Below are 17816 nucleotides of genomic sequence, written 5' to 3'. Positions count from 1 at the left end.
AATTAGAATAACAAATTAGAAAGTCCTTGTAATCAGACTTTCAGGAATAACGTCAGGATTCTTTGCAGTTAGATGTTGTGCCTAACTCCAGGTGGAACAGAAAGGAGGGCTCTTACCTGGCCTCTGGCAAACTCCCTCTGAGCAAAGGCAAGCTTATAGCTGGACTTATTATCTAGCAGGTAACGGGGGGCAAATGTCACCATGCAGGTATCAATGTAACGTCCTCTGCCCTTCTTAACATCAATGCCTGGTAACAGACACAAATTAAAAGTCATTCTGTTAATTAGGAGCAAAAAAAGAAACCCTGAAGATAATTTTCAAACTACATTTAACATAATGATTTCCAGTGTGTTTCTGAGATGTACAATTTCTGCCATGCCACTTGTACATGTGAAATACTAACAGTAAATGTACTTTTATGCCACCTGTTACCCTCTGTATCTCAAGGAGAACATAGAGACAATAAGCACCAAAGCTAAAAAAAGAAAACCCTCGCTTTTCAAATCACCAGGTAAATCAATGTAATTATTCCCCTTTTCAACACATGAAGCATATGTTCCATCAGCACATACCAATGTTGTAAATGAGGCCTGGTCGGTTTCCATGCTGGATCACTTTAAGGGCTCTGACACCACTACCGCCGTCCAAGGAGAAGCCCTGGCACCAGCCTGGCATGCCTTCAGGATGGATGCCTTTCCCTACCCGCATTGTACAGCTAAGAGTAAGAAGAAAACACAGACGTAAAGAAAGGATCAGGTGGTGACAAGGATAAATTTCCTCCTTGAAGCCAGATAAAATAACTGACAAGTTTGCTTTCCAAAATCCTTCACCACACCTCTGCTGCACACCGGCTTCCAAGTGACTGCTACCACCACTCAATAGGATACTAGGAAAAAGCTTTCCCTTATTGGCTGCTATCTGTACTAACATACCCACACCATCCTCTGCCAATTACAGCCATATTTAACAAGGTTCCTCCCCTCTGTTCCTCTCTCAGTGGTACTTACAAGTTGGGCTGTTCTTTATCAGCATAACAGAACAGAAGTGGGCTGAGGCTTCTAGCAAGTTCATGCTCTTCAAACTGCCCTGCTGCATCTGTTTTGGCATTATCTTGTCTGAAGATGAGGGGCAATCCTTTAAGGAAACACAAAAAGAAAAGGAGTTAGCAAATTATTATCTCACAAGAACTGAAGGTGAGAACAGCAAAAGCTATTCCCATTAAAGAATAATTCAGTGTCAGCCATTAGCCTGCATAAATTCCAACTCTGCACCCACAATCTCCACCTGAGCTTCTGGAGGGGTAAACCCATCATAGCTGTGAGCATGGAGCCCACAAGTGAAAAAGGATCGTGCAACTCGGACAGCACCAACAAAACTGCAACTTACTGCTGAAGATCTGATGATTTCTGAAGGCATCTCAGCCTCTGAAAATCACATTTTTAACAGTCTAACTTAGGCCAATTTGTTCGCAGCTACATAAAGACTACTAAATTATTTCGTGTTTATTCGCCTGCAATAGAGCCACTATACTCACCTGTTTTGTTGATTAACCAGTACGGTGCTGAAATGAGGATCTTCAAAGAACCCTCTGCACGACACACAATCCTTATGGTCAAATTCAGCTGGCGTTTGTTGACATCATACAATCGCATCCGCACCATGTAGTTTTGTGTCCCAGGAGGAATCAGAAGCTCTTTGCAGAATGGGAAGTTTTCTAACAGTACACCTGGGAATAACAGAACAACAGAAACAATCATCATTCCTATTGTTTGCTCTTTCACGTAGCTCACCCATGTTAACTTGTAAAACCACTCCATGTAAAGATCTCTGACCTTGTTAAGTCCAAAAGCAGCAAAATGCTTTCTAAAGCATCTCTGCTTAAGGATAATTAGTGCCTAAGCATCACAAGTGCAGCCACTGTTGACGCCAGCATTTTGTGTTCCATAAAGCATCTTACCAAGCTCAATGTTCTGAGATGTGTCAGCTGTGTGCAGTGCCACCTCCTTGCCAGGTTTCAGTGTGCCACTGATTGACATCCCTTTAACGTAAAACTCAAGTTCACAAGGCAGCAAGTTACAGACCACCACTGTTGGCAAAAGATAAATAGTATGGCCAGGCTGTCTGAAAATCTGTTTAGCACTGTCAGAAAATATACTGGAGGGCATGTAATCGGGGTAGTTTTCTTTCTTGATCGCCACACAAAATCTGTGAAGACAAACAGGTGTGTGTCAGAAGTCACCAATGAACTCCATGGAATAACTAAATCTTGCCTTTGTACAAGAAGTCCACGTTATTTTCTAACACTTCATACTTCAAAACAGGTGTAAACAAAGCACTAACCAATAAGGGGGAATGGTTTTAAACTGCGACATGGGAAGGTTAAGGTTGGATCTTAGGAGGAAGTTTTTCCCCCAGAGGGTGGTGACGCACTGGAACACGTTGCCCAAGGAGGCTGTGGATGCCCCATCCCTGCAGGCATTCAAGGCCAGGCTGGATGTGGCTCTGGGCAGCCTGGGCTGCTGGTTGGCGACCCTGCACACAGCAGGGGGTTGAAATGAGATGATCATTGTGGTCCTTTTCAACCCAGGCCGTTCTGTGATTCTATGCTCAGATGTTTGCCATCAGGTAACATCATACGGGCTTTAAGAAGCCCTGCAGAAATACAGCTATACATTCAGTGCTTTCTTATTACGCTAGCGACCAAGCAAAACATCCTATTAAACTGCAGAAGCTTCTAGCTCTACGTATTTTCTTTCCTATTATTTAGCTTCACAGCATTTCAATATCCAGAAGAGGATAACAGTTTACAGAGAAACAATCAGGGCTTAAATCAACCTGAAAAACCGGCTGTTCTCAGACTCCATGGAATGGCACTCTCGCTTGCTGCTGCAAACTTCTGCTGTCTTCTGAACATTAGTCCAATGAATTGGAGCCTTACAGAAGAAGACTCCCAGTCCCTTTGGCCTGGCTTGTAAACGCCAAGATGTGAGGTGCAGCGGAATAGCAAAGGCATCTCCTGGCATAACTGCTGGAAGAACTACAGGTTCTGCAACCAAACAGAAAAGGAAACACTAATAACAAATTAAGCTCCTTTACTGAAATGTATTTTCTACTGGACGCTGTTTACAAATAGTAAGTCCCAATTAATTTTTAGAGCAACAAGTTACATTTTAAAGTGAAACAAGCTACTTGATCTGTGTTTCAAGCATCAACCCGCTGTTCTCAGCCCTATTACAGGGGGGGTGAATTTAGGCCTGCAAATCAGAAACTGCTGGAGCTCACGTTCTTCTTCCTGGGATACCTTAGGGTATATCTCATTCATTATACTCTTGGTAAATTATCAGCACATCACTACACTTCTAGACTTCACCTCAGCATGCCAACACCTTATACCTCCAATTGCTAAAAGGTCTAACACAGCACGTACAGAAATTCAAATCCACCTTTACAGAGCCTCAGCTTTCTCTATTTGCTTGACCCATGCAGAAAATCCTACTGGTTTCTCTAGCTTACATTGCTGGTCACTGTCTTTTTAACAACACCCATTTGCCAACCAGGGAGGCTGACTTTGCTGTTAGCTGTTACAGGCAGCAATGAATCTTCCAGGGAAGGTAAATGAAGATTCTGCACGTGGAAGGAATATACACCACTTACTGTCAGGAGCAGAAGGACTATCCAGCCTTAGCTCCATGGGTGTTTCCAGCTTGTTCTTCACAATCAAAGCTGAGCGCACAGTGATCACCTTCCGAGCACTACCTTCCATGGTTACTTCAAATACCACACGCACAGGAGGCAATGAAGAAAACTGGAAGATAACAGAAAAGCAATGAAAGGTAATAAGTGTATCTAACACAGGCACAGGTCAGTACTGCAGTATTAAATGCTGGAGAGAAATCTGTGAAGGGAGTGCAACCAAGTAGAGCATCCAAAACAATGTATTGTAACAGGCAAATACTTCAGCAGTCTCAAAAGAGCCATACGTAGAACTCTTCTGCTTATGTTATTTAGACTAAAACGTTCGTGCAACAGAGAGTAATTTTACTTCCCTGTTTCCTTACAACAGCACAGCAAGTTTTGGAACTACAGAGTATGATATTCATAAAAATTAGCTTCAGTCTTCAAACTTGGCACTTATTTTATTGTATATAAAAAGTCAGACTGACTTCAATCAGTCCAGATTTCTCAGCAAAGTAGATAACAGGCTGCACTGCTTTGCTGTTCCAAAAGTCAGAGTTTTATTCTGTGGGCACAGACCTAGTTCAACTGCTTGCTCAGACTGTGATAACTGGCATTTAAAGAACCTTGTCACAGCTGAGCTTGATTTGTTTCCTATCAGGAAAGCAGAAGCCAGTCCACTTGCTGAGTTACATTAGCCTTACTTTGGTAGCTCTCAAAAACAGGAAGATATACTCACATAAACTTGTGGATGTATTATGTTCGTTCTATTTATTGGGCTTCCAAGCTGGAAGGAAAACAAACAGGAAAGACAGAAGAGTTCACTTTAAGATATTACTGTCACTTGTAACACAGAACATTACTGCAGAAAAATAAATTAAGGACTGTCATTACTTGGTCTTTCTCATATTCAACACAACTTTGAAGTCATGGGAGCTGTATTAGCCTAATCTAATTGTAATACTGCTTGAAAAGAAGAATGAAGCTGAAGCATTCATTAAAAACTAACTACCCACAGATGTTCCTGAATAGCAGTTCCTGCTCATTTGCACTTTCCTCTTTCACAAACCAAGCTGCAGACAGAGATGATGCTTTATATACTTAAATATGAAACCATCGGGAATTATCCAAATAAGAGACTAATGGATCCTTTTAGTGGTAATAGTAGTAAATTCTAATCCTATTTTGTACCAAAAAGACCTCAGCTTTCATCTTCTCTAGTAGCTAACCTTAATGCTTAGCTAGTTTCTACATTTCACAACCATTTCTATCACCAAGTCTCAACCACAACTGCCTGCCAGCCTGCTGCTTACTACAATTGTGCTTTTCCTTCATGACAAGCAGATTTGGTCCAAGCTGCCACATATTTCAACAATCTCCAGGCTTTCAGGGAATTGCCAATGTCATTTATTTTAAGTAAATTAGCCACAGAGAAAGCATTAAAAGAAATAAAAATAGCTGCTGAAATGTATCATAGAATCACAGAATGGCCAGCGTTGAAAAGGACCACAGTGCTCATCCAGTTCCAACCCCCCTGCTACATACAGGGTCACCAACCAGCAGCCCAGGCTGCCCAGAGCCACATCCAGCCTGGCCTGTAGCTCTGATTTGAAGCTCAATCTCCGCATCTCTGCTACTCTGTCCCCAGTACATTACGTCTGTCATTGGCAGTTCTGAGTGCTCAGCACAGGCTAAATGCTGGCTACCCTTGTGGTTTGTTTGTTGTGCTTAACACCATTAGTTCATCATTTCACGCTCTCCCAGTTCACACCAACTGAAAAAAAGTGCAATCTCATGCAATGTAGGAGCTGTTGTTACACCAAAACCTTGGAGGCATCATTACTCTCAACCTACATGTCTGTTAAGGCTCACACCCGAATCAGAGCTTACAGTGGAAGAGGAGGAATTCTTGTCTGGCGCAGCATATCGGAAGAAGGTTCCAACTTTGTCTACAGACACTGGGCTGACTTCTTCCCAGCCATTCACCCTCACTTGCAGCTGGTGAATCCTCAGATCATGTGTGTGCCTACAGGTTAGATTAAGTTAAATTACTACTTAGCATTCTCTTATATGGCAAGCATAAACAGTTCAAATAAAGTACAACCTCTGCATAACGAGGAAACAAATCTCACCAATTTAGCATTTAAGAAAAAGAAATTCAATTATTTTTCCATTTTGTGGACCTGGTTTATTCTGTTCTCCCCAGTCAACACTGGTAAGTGTGACTACATCAGAACTAAAACACAAGACCACATGTAATATTTGTTTCCCAGTTCTTAGCACCAATAACTTATGCTTAGCAAGTCCCCCCACCACATACAAAACTTCCTAAAACTTTTCAACAATTAAACCATCCCTCACATCTATATCTGCTTACTGATAATTCCCCATTATATAGAATTTTAAACGTTAAAAAAAAAAACATTAGAAATCCACTTTTTTTTTTACTATCTATTGGTGTCTTCACAACTATGATCCCATGAGTTCCAAATATGAGTGTGTCAAAGTGCATCTTGCAACCTGATCCCTTCACCTGTGTCTGAGTTTCCCTCTGGCTTCAAACTCAAATGGAACTTCTTGCCCTGTGATAACTTCTTTCCACTCACTGACATTATGGGCATCATCCAGCAACGTTCCATTTTCCTCAGGAACAACTCCTGGACTCCCACTGTGAGACAATGCAGCCCTGTACAGAGAATCACATAATGACTTGGAGCCCCCAGCACATCCCAGCCATGTAAATAGAACCATACCCTTTGGGCCCCCAACACATGAAAGATGTGGAACTGTTGGAGTGGAGCCACGAGAGCTGGAGCATCTCTGCTATAAAGAAAAGTTGTGGGACTTGGGCTGGATTAGCTTTTTGTTTTCTAAAGTAGTGTTAATATCTCAGTGACAAAGGAAAGGCTCCTGACTAAGAAAGACTGAGAGTTGTTTAAGATCCCTGCAAGAAAACAAAAGAACTGAGGACAATTGGGTTTGGCTGACATCCCAGAGAAATCAGACAGGTATTGCCAAAGAGATCCCACTTCTTACCGGGTAGGTGTTGTAGTTAGGGTAGCAAACCACAGAGTGCATCCAGTATGGTTTCTCAGAGCAAAGGGCACAAATGGTTGTCTACGTTTTGCGGCCTTCATTTCAGCTGTAAGACAGAACAAAGACTTGTCTAAATGCTTATGAAAGAAATATCCATAGAAGGACACAATGTTTGGCGTTTCTCAAGGATGCATTACTAACAAGCACCCAAGTGTTACTCTCCTCTTCTGAGCTGCTGCTGTACATCATGTCTGTGAAAATACTTACTGTGTTTGGACAGGAAAAAAAAGCCCCTGCCAAATCCCAGCAACTACTTAGGAGGGAAGATAAATGGCTGCTCCCTAAACACATTCATCTTTCTGTATGAGAGCTGACAGAAGGCAGACATGTTAAATCAGCTGCTCAAAGACAGGAATTAAACATCTCACAGAATTCCTATCCAAAGGATGACTTACATTAAGTTCCACTATATCATGTTTTGAGACCCACTGCAGCCATGCATGCGACCAAGGAGAAATGAAGCACAAGTGTAAAAAGGCAGGAGAGGGGGGAGCAGGTAGGGAGGTGTTTGTAAAGGAGGTACTGACGATTGCATGTAGCTTTCTCCTAAATGAAGGACAAGAAACAGCTCAATTCCTCACGGTGCTGATGGAGACGTGAATCTGATAACTCTACATCTCCCAGAGGAAATCCTTTTTAATTCAAAAGTACAAAAATTGAATCCTTTAAAATGAAAACATCGGGGTTTTTTTGCTGAATGCAACTTAAAAATATATTTTTGGTGCAGAGTTTGACTTTGTATCATTTTCTGCCTACCTCAGGTCCTACAAAATCACAGAGCAGGAGCCAGATGAACTTTACTCTGCTATTTAATTGTCTGGCTACTCTTTTTGAGTGAACAGTAATTTTTGGGACCGTAGCCTGATTTTCAAAAGAAAACATAATATTAAGTTGCATCTTGAGACCAGAACCGGAAAATAAAGGATTTAACATAAAAAGGAGCTTTTCATAATTCACTGTTTCGTTTGTTGCTGTGCCCACTAAACGCCGAGCAATAAATGCTTCTTTCCCACAAAAATAAAATATCTTCCTGACAAATACCTCAAAAAATGGATATTGTGTAGCCAACAAATTCATACAGCCTTTCTCAAAGAGTCTTCCCACAAAGGAACAGCTGTACTCCTCCCTTCTCTGCTGAAGAGCTCAGAGAAGACCTTAAGGTGATAGATGGGATGAAATTCTATAAAAACTCTTGGTTATTTTTTCCTTTTAAAATATAGAGATTATTCTACTGGCAAGTCACACACACACCACAGTATTTATGGTACAGACCTCCAAAAAAGAAAAATAAAAGCTTTTAATCTCGCTGTGCTGTACAGTACCTCTAGCATAGATCTGATGCTCTAGGTTAGTCAAACTGGCTGTACTCCTAGTTCTAAGGTAGACAAGAGGAAGGCCTGGCAGACAGGAAAGACATAGTTAGCAGGTAAGCCAAACCACATAAATATAGGTAGACTCTTCCCTATCACACAGCAGGAAGGCAGGAACAGCTGGCAGCATGCAAACACTGTATGATCTCCATCCATTTGCTCATCTGAGATTGGTATTTGAGTTATTAAAACTTCTTCCAGAATTAATCCTAAGAGAAGAGAATATGAAAGAGCTGCCCCATCTCACATGCTCTTACTCACAGAGCTGCTCTGTAAGCGTGATTAAAAAAGGAAGCAGAACTTGCAGTGCCAAGTTCTCACTCAAAGAGAAGCAGTGAAAAAGACTTGATATTAAAGAACGGAACACAACTGAACAGAAAATGGAACCCTTAACATTTTGGCCAGATAACCTCTAATGATTCACTGTATGCTATGAAGGCCAAATACTCATGTTTGTAATACATCAAACAAATGACTGCGTATGTCAGGATTGTTTCAAATAAAGGAAGATTAATTAACATCATACTCTGTCCAAAACATGGTGAATCCTCTGAAGAGCCCATCCACTCCTCAGAACTGATTGCATTTACTTCTTTGTCCTGTTTACAGTAATCTTCCATCCACGACTGCTTGGTGCTTGCATACTGTTCTAGAGGAATAAAGCACACAAAGTAAATGTCTGCGAAACGGCCTAAAGAAGAGCAGTTAAAAAGTAGTTTAAATTCATAAGCCTAAACCTGCTTTGCTTTAATGGGAAAGTTTTATTTCACTGCTTTTCCTATGACCCACTTACATAATTTAAAGATATAACAGCTCATGAAATCACAGCGCTGTCTTCAAAAACAAATGTTTATATTCTTAAGGGACTTCTCTGTTTTTAAACTTGCAGTAGAATCCCCATTTTTCAAGACACTCCAGGGGCAACATAGGAGGTCCCACTGAGAAGGCAATTAATCTCAAGATGTTTTTGTGTCAGAAGCAGTTTCCATTTTTCTTTTCTTTTTAAGAGGTATATGTCTATTCCTCCATAAATATGAAGACACCAATTAAGCGCTCTGGAACAGCATTAATCAAACCACTCTGCTATTGTTGCTAGTAGTAAAAAGCATCACTGGAACTCTAAGGAATTGCTGATGACTGTCTTTTCCTTTTTCCCTCTTTCTAACAACCTCACAGACCTTGCTGGAGAAACAAATGAATATTGAAGGAACAACGAAGGCTCCTCTTTCTCAACTGAAGGCTCAGCCCTCTGCACTTACCTTGACCATGAAATTATACAGATTTGCACACAGAAGTCATAATATTTCTGGCAATGTACACAGCCTCACAACACAGAAATGTCCATAAATTCCAAGTTAACGATGAACAAAATATATAAGCTTACTGAGGTGGGAATTGAAAACTCCAGTTCCCAGGGACTGAAGAAATAAGCAGCTCCCCCCTACGCCTGTCAATGTACTGAAAACTGATGAGCCTAACAAAACAGTTTTAAGTACTGTATGTATGGAAGGCTTTAGATGAAAGCCTGTTTCTGATTACAGATAAATTTCAAGAAACATATGAATTTGATACAATTCATACGACCAACAAAAGAATTCCTACTAACTTCTAAAGTACGTAGCTCGTGTCTTTACACTTTCACAGTATCTGATAAAATACAGGCTGCCTAAATGCACACCTGTGTGTAATATTATCTCAAGTATCTGGGGACTCGTGCCAAATCTCCCTCCCTCCATCCATGGCACACCAGCAAGGTTCAATGAGAACCACCTATCGTTTTAGTAAAGTGAAAACCAAGACTGCTCTCAGGGAATATTTCCACATACCTAAGAAGACAGAGGTAATGTTTACATCCAAACGGTGTTTGGCCTTTACTTCCAGCTTCAATCGGGAAGGGTGGAGGCGGCTTGAAGTGTGCTGCTGCCAAGAAACTGAGCATGGCCATGGCTCAATAAATGGCTCCCAGCCTGAGAACAAACCCAACACATCACATGTATTACATGTTTGAAGGCCACACGAAATGCTGTTTACCTACTTAAGAGTTTAATAATACAACCTCAATAATGAGGTCCCTCAACAAAACTCCCAGTATTTTACCTGAAAGCTCACGGTTATAATAATCTCCAGAGAGGGTAAATTGAGCACAGCCTTCAGGGTTGGCCCTCAAATGCTGGAGAAAATTCAAACCTGCCAGAAAAGTGAACAATTATGTGAAACAAGTGTGATCAAGTTTCTACTACGGTGTTAACAAGCAATGAGTGGAAAGCTTTGCCATATACATATGACATATATGCACATATATATATATAATAAATGCAACTCATTTTGCAAAACAGGTACTCACGTGAGAACGTTAGCTCAGCAAGGGGAACATCACAGTCCATGCAGTCATCAATAAAGCAGATGCATATACTTTCTGCTTTAATTTCCACCCCCGAGATGAACTGAAAAGGCACAATCCCTTGGCTATCACGACCAGAGGAAGTGAGGGAAACTGATTTCAAAGGTTCAGCATTCTTAAACAGCCAACTCGCTGCTTTTTTCAAGTCACCTTAAATAAAACCAAACATTCAAAACAAGGATGTTTTGTTTAAAAAGTAGATGATGATGCGAAAACTACACGGATTAACAAATTAACTACCTCTCCCTTAAAATGCATAGCAAAACACAATCAGTACCCTGAATGTGCTCTATTCAAACACACATGTGGAAAGATTACAAATACAATGGTGTTTTCTATGAATAAAGACTGTATCTGATGTTTGCAAACTGAGTTAATGTAACAAATCTTTATTAATGCCATGAAAACCTATAAATAAGGTGGGAAACAAGACAGTACCTATGAGAATGAATCTCATAAGTGAAGTGAAATACACCATTTAAAAGCATGGGATGAAAATACTTGCTAGCAGGAAGAACCCCAAAGGCCAACACTAAATACCTGAGCTTACCTTGGCAGCACAGAAGAGCTTTGCGACAGTCTTCCATGCTGAATCCCAAGTCCTGAAGGCGAGCCAGCTGTACCTCTGCAATTGAACATTCAGCCTATTATAAATACTTGACAGCTATCTACTCGCTTTTATTTCTAAATAAAATACACCTGAATGAAAAAATGGGCTTTATTTCATTTAAGCTGGAGAAAAAGCTTAAGATTCAGGGCTGCTTTCAAAAAGAAAAAGAAGCGTGTGCCAAGAAATCAAATCACCAAAGCAGAACAATATGTTGCAGTGGTTACAACAGTTAAAAACCTACCAAGAACAGGATCCAATGCACGTTTGGGTGTCTCTCTGTTTTCACTTGTCAAAGAAGAAGGCTCAGCCACTAGTGATGAACTGGGGTTAGCAGTACTCTCAGCAACTGAGGCACTTGAGTCAGGCATAGCTGCACTCGTCTGCTGAGGAATTGATTTAGCAATTGCTAAGAACAGTTGGACATCATTGTAGGACAGTCGAATATCCAGTGCTTGCAGTTGAATCTAATGGAAAAACAAACGATTCAGTTACCTTAGCCTGGTCTGGTGGCTGGCAACCCTGCCCACAGCACAGGGGTTGAACCTAAATGATCTCTAAGGTCCTTTTCAACCCAGGCCATTCTGGGATATGATTCTATGATTTCCTATGCATTCTTCTTGTATACCTTGACTAATAACAAATATTTGCATAGAATCACAGAATGGCCTGGGTTGGAAGGGACCTCAAGGACCATCAAGCTCCAACCCCCCTGCTGCAGGCAGGGCCACCAACCTCTGTATCTAATACCAGACCAAGCTGCCTAGGGCCCCATCCAACCTGGCCTCGAACACCTCCAAGGATGGGCCATTCACAGTCTCTTTGAGCAGCAAAAGGTAAGACAAAATTTAATTCTAACATATGCTGAAGATGCTTTATAGCTCCAGTACTAAATTATCATGTTTCTGTTATTACCTTCTTACTATCTAAAGCAAAAAATGTAAGTGGGGGGAAAGTATTTTGCTTCAGTGAAATGGGAAAAAGAAACTCCTAAATATTTTTCCCCCCACAACAATAAACACTAATGATTAGATACATAAAACAATTACTTCTTTTAGTTATTAGCACCTGCCTAATATGTCTACATTATATGCCCACCATTTTTTCCCCTCAATATTATATTCTATAAGAGATCCCAGAAATTTTGTTCCTTGCCACTAACAGCATTTTCTGCATGGCCATGTCTTTGCCCTTTCCTCTTCAGTAAAATCTGTTCTTCCATTCTTACTGAAACTACTCACTGGATTCTCTTGCACAAGAAACCTGTACAAGGTCAGTAACACTATACTGTGTTCTGCACTGCATTCAGCCTCATTCAGCCCTTCGACGTTACCTCTAGAATAGGAGGGAAATCTTCACTGTTGAAAGCATCCAACAGTCCTGAACCACTTGGGTAGGAAGCATTGCCAACAAGTTCCACCTGAATTTGGACTGGATCAATAATGGACAGTGCAGTCTCTTGTTCGTTTCCTAACCGGCATGAAAATACCTAAAAGTTAAAAATCGGGTAAAAAAAATACAGAAATGAGGACCTGAAAGTGCAAGCTAACATACTTAGGCTTTGAAATCAAAGACTGACTCTCAATCACAAAAAGTATATGAACGATAGCCAGACTGTTCTCTACAGACAACAGCAATTCCTTTGTGAACTCTAAGAGCAGATCCAAAAGCTTTCCAGACAATTTATTCCAATGACCTGCAATGCTGTAAACTCAAGGAAAAAAAGATTCTGAAACTCAACCAACTATTTACTTCTGGGCTTAATTCCACTACTCCCACCACAGACATGGAAAGCGCTTTGTTCTTTGGTCTACAAAAGCCATTTATCACACCTCTTCCCAGCCTTCTTTTTCTAGATGGAATAAATTCTTTTAGGCTTTGCTGATATATTATGCCAGATATATTTTATACTCCACAGCACTCAGTGTTCTCATTGCACTCCTATGTTGTTAAGAGCTTCTTTAAGTCAGTTCTCCAAACCTGGCCACAGCTCTGCAGCTGTGGTCTGACATTGCTGAACAGGATTCAAGGATCACTTCACATACTCCAAATTCCTTTTCACATATATTCCAACGACATGATACTGCTTATTCTCTGCAAATCAGTTATGATCTCAGCCTACAGGCCTTTATTGGACTTGTTGACTCCTGCCTACCTAGCCAAGCCCCAGCTTTCACCTAATTTGCCAGTTCATGTATGGAAGCTGAACAATATTCTTAAACGATAGTCAAGCATTTCAAGCACAGACAGTGTGAGCTCACTCTTAAAACTACTACAGAATAAGAGCACTTGATGGGAAATTAATGTGCTTTAGATATTATCTACTGACTACTCCTGCTGTATATGTACAACAAGTATCCTCATAAATTCATCTAATTTGAGAGACTTTACAAAATGGAGTTTATCTCTACTTACCTCAACACCAAACAAACTACCAGAGAAAGGACGGTCCAACAACTTGGGCTTGTAAGTGAGAACAGTGGTCCCCTTCAAAATAATTGCATTCGTATCAAAACAAGACATGTCCTCAACGACCACAAATTCAGTGCCTTAACAAAACAGATGAATAAACAATAAGAAAATCTTAAATACCGTTAAGATCTTCTAAAGCACTGTAATAAGGAACCCATTTACCTGTCACGTTGACCTTAACTTCCAGTTGTTTTTCTGTAGACACGTGTAGTGTTGAACGTTTTGTAACTACTCCACTTTTCACTGCTTTTGGAACTACACTCGTTTCACTGCTGTAAGTGCGTTGCCGGGAAGAAAGGGCATTTTCCCTCTTTTTGGTATCTCCAGGAGTATAGAGAAAGTCATGAACCAGTAACAACCAGTCAAATATTAAAAACACACGAAGATTGTTCAGTACTACTGTGAAACTGGAGGAATCCTTCGTAGACCTATTCAAAACAGAGAAGCATATTTATGAATGTCAAATTTTGCCTGTATTTAAGTAAGAACAACATGGAACTTTGTGTGGGTACAGAATTCAGAGTGGCTGGCTTTTAGAAGTATGTTTTTAAGCAGATTGAAATCCATGAAGTTGCTGTATATGCAGAAACTTAACATATTTTCACTGCAAGAAACAGCTTCTAAGCTGCAGCGATGCAGAAGATGAACTGAAAATTGATGGAACAAACTGTAAGAGCTCCTTTTATGCTTTGAATAGTGCAAATTAATATCAATAATCTCAGTGCTTGCTTAATCAGACCTTTTATTATCATTGGTTTACATCTGTTTAGTAGCAAAGCTAACACACTGTACATGAAATGTAACCCTGTCACCATGCCCCTGTGAAACATCAGATGCACAATGTGTTTTCTCTCACCCCAACAACATTTTGTAGCAGAGGAAGCTTCTCTGCAATGCAGAAATAAGGTTACTTCCCACCACAACTTCCAGCATCACATCACAGGTTAGGAAGGCTAAAACTGTCTGACTTCCTGATGCTGATTACATTTGGTCATGCTACCTGGAAAATAATCTAAGTCCTTAAACTACATGAAACAATTTTCTATCCAACACAGTGCACACTATTAAACCTCTGAAGAAGAGTAATTCCTTTGTGAGAAGCGGGCTGCCTGTGCTGCTTCCAACAGCAAAACCTTTTAACCCTCCCTGGCTCTCCAGGGTATCTCCAAAAGGCACGAACCAGCAGAACAGAATTGCAGAGCTCAGCAATAGCTCCCATTTAGTGCCAAGGATGCTCTCACCAATAAAAACGTAACATGTGCTTATGTGGCTAAAATCTGAAAGCAAAACACTTGGGAAGAAAATTTGCTAAGCAAACCAGCCTCCCAGCTAGGCAGATACTGGATCAAGGACCACAGGAAAACCCAGAAGGTTTTTTACTGTTGCTGTTCATTTGCTTGTTTTAATAAATCCAGTGGCATTTCAGTTTTATTCAACTCAAAATCTTGAAGCCTTTCTCAAGGCAAACATCTTTTATAAGCACTTAAAGAGACCACAAATCCTCCAGATCTGTATGACTGATTCCTCTCCATGGCCTCAGACTTTAGAACAAATACCTTCAAAGCCTTTTACAGTCCCCAGATTTTTCCTATGTTGCTGCAGCAGCTGCCTCAGGAAGTATCAAACTCATAAAGCAGCTGGAAAGCTGAGCTGGGCCAGTCAGTCTGATCGAACATGAACACAACACCTCTTGTTTTCTCACCTCATCCTCCTTTCTGTCAGTTACCATCTTGCAATGGTCTTTTATATCAAGTTAAATATTGACACTGTTGTTCACATTCCCGTTTTCAAAACAAGAAATGGAACATTTATCCACTACCTGATGCTTTTCAGCATCTCTGGAAGTCGAGATGAGGAAGAACAACGTGGCATAGAACAGGGTAGGGAATGTAGAGACTGCTTTTGGAACAAAGTGCTATTTCTGTTTTATTTGATTCCCTCAGAAGGGGAAGTGTGACACCTACTGGAAAAAAGCTTTTGCACAGCATGTATTAATGCATAGAAGCATACGAACAAGCAAATACAGCTTTAAGCAGCTGTATTTCAAACAGGCCACAACTTGGTCAAAACATTACAAAAAGCCCACAACAACAATTAAATCATACAACTACCAACCTGTAATGCAATTCAATCTGGATTTCTCCTGGACTGCTAGTATTCTTTGATGACTGGAAGATGCAATTGAACACATTGGGCATGGCTGCTGTGGATTTCTGTCCAGCATAACGTGTGTCAAAAGCCATCATGGAATGGGAAACCAAATTTACAGACTTTGTTCTATTTGAAGAGCTTTCAAAAAGCAGTTTTGACTTCTTAAAATCAAATCTAGGAGAATAAAAAGAAGACACTGAAGAATCTTGTAGCTCATTTATTTCTCCATGTCATTTAGCATAGAGGTGTGCATGTCATACTGCTCATCTCTTCCATTTATTTTTTTAAGATGACGATAATCATCTCATGCCACAGAGATACAACTGCCCATTTGGGGACCAATTAAGAAATACTGTTTTATTACAGTATTAAATTGTCATTTCATGACTATGTTAATTCCTGTCCTATAATGATGAATGAAGCATTTCAGATAATGTAGAAGAAAACTCATACCTGGCTAAGGAGCTGCACTCATCTTTTCCTTTTGGATCCATCAGTTCCAGACTCACATTAACCATGTCAACAAGGAAAGACATAGAAGTATATACTTCTCCACTCAAAACTGTCTGAAAGCATCAAACACCAACAGTCTTTTTAAGAACATCTGTTTAAGTTTCATTCTTGAACTAAATTTTGTTATTTAGGACAAATTCCATTTGATCTTTTAGCAACCTCATAAATCATTAAGAACATCACAGACATGATGGGAAAGGTACCATCACACTGCACATGCTTACAGGGGAACCTCCAAATCTCTTCAGAAAGCTCTATTCCTATGGAAAAACCTTAAGCTTCTTAATGTAGTGATAGTGTGCTGCAATAACAACTGAGCACAAACACCTCAGGCATAAAGAAACCTCAAGTATGGCTTTCATAGATTTAACATATTTCCTTTTCTTTTTTAGATTGAGCTAATCTAAAACCCTTGACTCTCAGCAGTACCTACTGATTAAAAAGTTCCTCAATGTTCCTCTGTTCTTGTTTTTTTGTCTGTTTGTTTCTTTTTAAATTAATTAGTCCATATTACAAACTACAGCAAACAAGCAGATGCTGTGCCCAGTCAGAACATGCAGCATTTCAGGGCAGAATTTCAACTGCATAAACCTGCAAGTCCTCTTACATGAATCCTTGGATCCTGCAGGTCGTAAGGTCGCATGAACTCCTCAATAGGCTCCCCAAGGTTGTTCTCCAGTAAGCCACGTATCAGTTTGTACTTAGACAAATCCAGAGAGCAATGGACTGATGAGAGATTGCCATGTATCAATATGTCTGCAACTGCATGACTCAGCTCTCTACGGCAAAGAAAAGAAATGGGTTTTCAAGATACTGTAACACAGCAGGGAATGCTCTAAGACCCATGAGAAGGAACATAAAGCATCATGTCCAGGAATACAGTATAAAAGGATCCCACATGGATCAACTCACTTGTCTAAGTTTCTCTCTACTTGCAACTTCAGCCTGAAAGGTTCTTTCAACAGGCTTCCTCCTGTCTGCCTCACACAGTAGGACGGAAAGCTCAAGTCTGTACTTGTGTCTTCCACAGCCTTGGAATACTCTCTCGGGTATCTCTCTGCAGCAAATATGTCCATGTCCTGTAGATCAACCACAATGCAGTCTAAGAGGCAGATGTGATCCTCTGCAAGTGCACAGGAGATAACACATTAAACAAGAAAGAAAAAATAAAGCAAAAAGAAATAAAGAATCTTCAAAACTAATGTCACTTACCTAGAAAAAGACATTTAGTTTCTCCTGGAAGTTATTCTGATATTTATTCACACTCATCAATATCCGTAACTATCAGATACCAAGCTTGGGTAAAAGTGAACTTAACTATGAGCCCACAATATGTTCTTAATTATGTTCTTAATACTCATCTTTAAACATACCCAACATGCAGCAGTGTTCTTCCAGAAACTGAACTAAAATTCTCTAGCCCTTTAAGCTGCAAAATGCACACAAGCTAACACTCTTAAGCCTAAAATCTTTAAACCAAGAGCTTTGTATTCTCCACTGGCACACAAGGTAAACGTGAAACAGCACTGCA

General features: G+C 40.3%; 1 protein-coding gene across 14 annotated transcripts in view; it reads right to left on the bottom strand.

The window, feature by feature from the left end:
- Window positions 1–17816, bottom strand: part of VPS13D (vacuolar protein sorting 13 homolog D) — a 75639-nt gene that overhangs the window by 37234 nt on the left and 20589 nt on the right. For 3 of the 14 annotated variants that reach the window (XM_015882326.3, XM_015882329.3, XM_015882328.3), the window contains exons 27-51: window positions 17198–17408; window positions 16893–17064; window positions 16226–16338; window positions 15737–15946; window positions 13784–14049; window positions 13565–13698; window positions 12483–12638; window positions 11394–11616; window positions 11093–11167; window positions 10486–10692; window positions 10239–10328; window positions 9968–10108; window positions 8668–8790; window positions 8094–8168; window positions 6712–6817; window positions 6209–6361; window positions 5566–5701; window positions 4415–4462; window positions 3655–3805; window positions 2836–3046; window positions 1958–2205; window positions 1535–1726; window positions 1008–1134; window positions 573–715; window positions 117–247 (exon numbers count right to left, since the gene is read on the bottom strand). In XM_015882326.3, the coding sequence (XP_015737812.2) occupies window positions 117–247; window positions 573–715; window positions 1008–1134; window positions 1535–1726; window positions 1958–2205; window positions 2836–3046; window positions 3655–3805; window positions 4415–4462; window positions 5566–5701; window positions 6209–6361; window positions 6712–6817; window positions 8094–8168; window positions 8668–8790; window positions 9968–10108; window positions 10239–10328; window positions 10486–10692; window positions 11093–11167; window positions 11394–11616; window positions 12483–12638; window positions 13565–13698; window positions 13784–14049; window positions 15737–15946; window positions 16226–16338; window positions 16893–17064; window positions 17198–17408 (3842 nt within the window). Of the gene's footprint in view, window positions 1–116; window positions 248–572; window positions 716–1007; window positions 1135–1534; window positions 1727–1957; window positions 2206–2835; window positions 3047–3654; window positions 3806–4414; window positions 4463–5565; window positions 5702–6208; window positions 6362–6711; window positions 6818–7899; window positions 7926–8093; window positions 8169–8667; window positions 8791–9967; window positions 10109–10238; window positions 10329–10485; window positions 10693–11092; window positions 11168–11393; window positions 11617–12482; window positions 12639–13564; window positions 13699–13783; window positions 14050–15736; window positions 15947–16225; window positions 16339–16892; window positions 17065–17197; window positions 17409–17816 lie in introns of those variants that run through there. The other 11 variants (XM_085508923.1, XM_085508928.1, XM_015882330.3 and 8 more) reach the window with 9 other exon arrangements.

Source organism: Coturnix japonica, chromosome 9, assembly GCF_054131305.1.
Source record: "Coturnix japonica strain WE chromosome 9, WE-NBRP24, whole genome shotgun sequence".
NCBI lineage: Eukaryota > Metazoa > Chordata > Aves > Galliformes > Phasianidae > Coturnix > Coturnix japonica.
The sequence above is the reverse complement of the archived record's forward strand: the minus strand, read 5'-3'. Positions and strand labels throughout refer to the sequence as shown.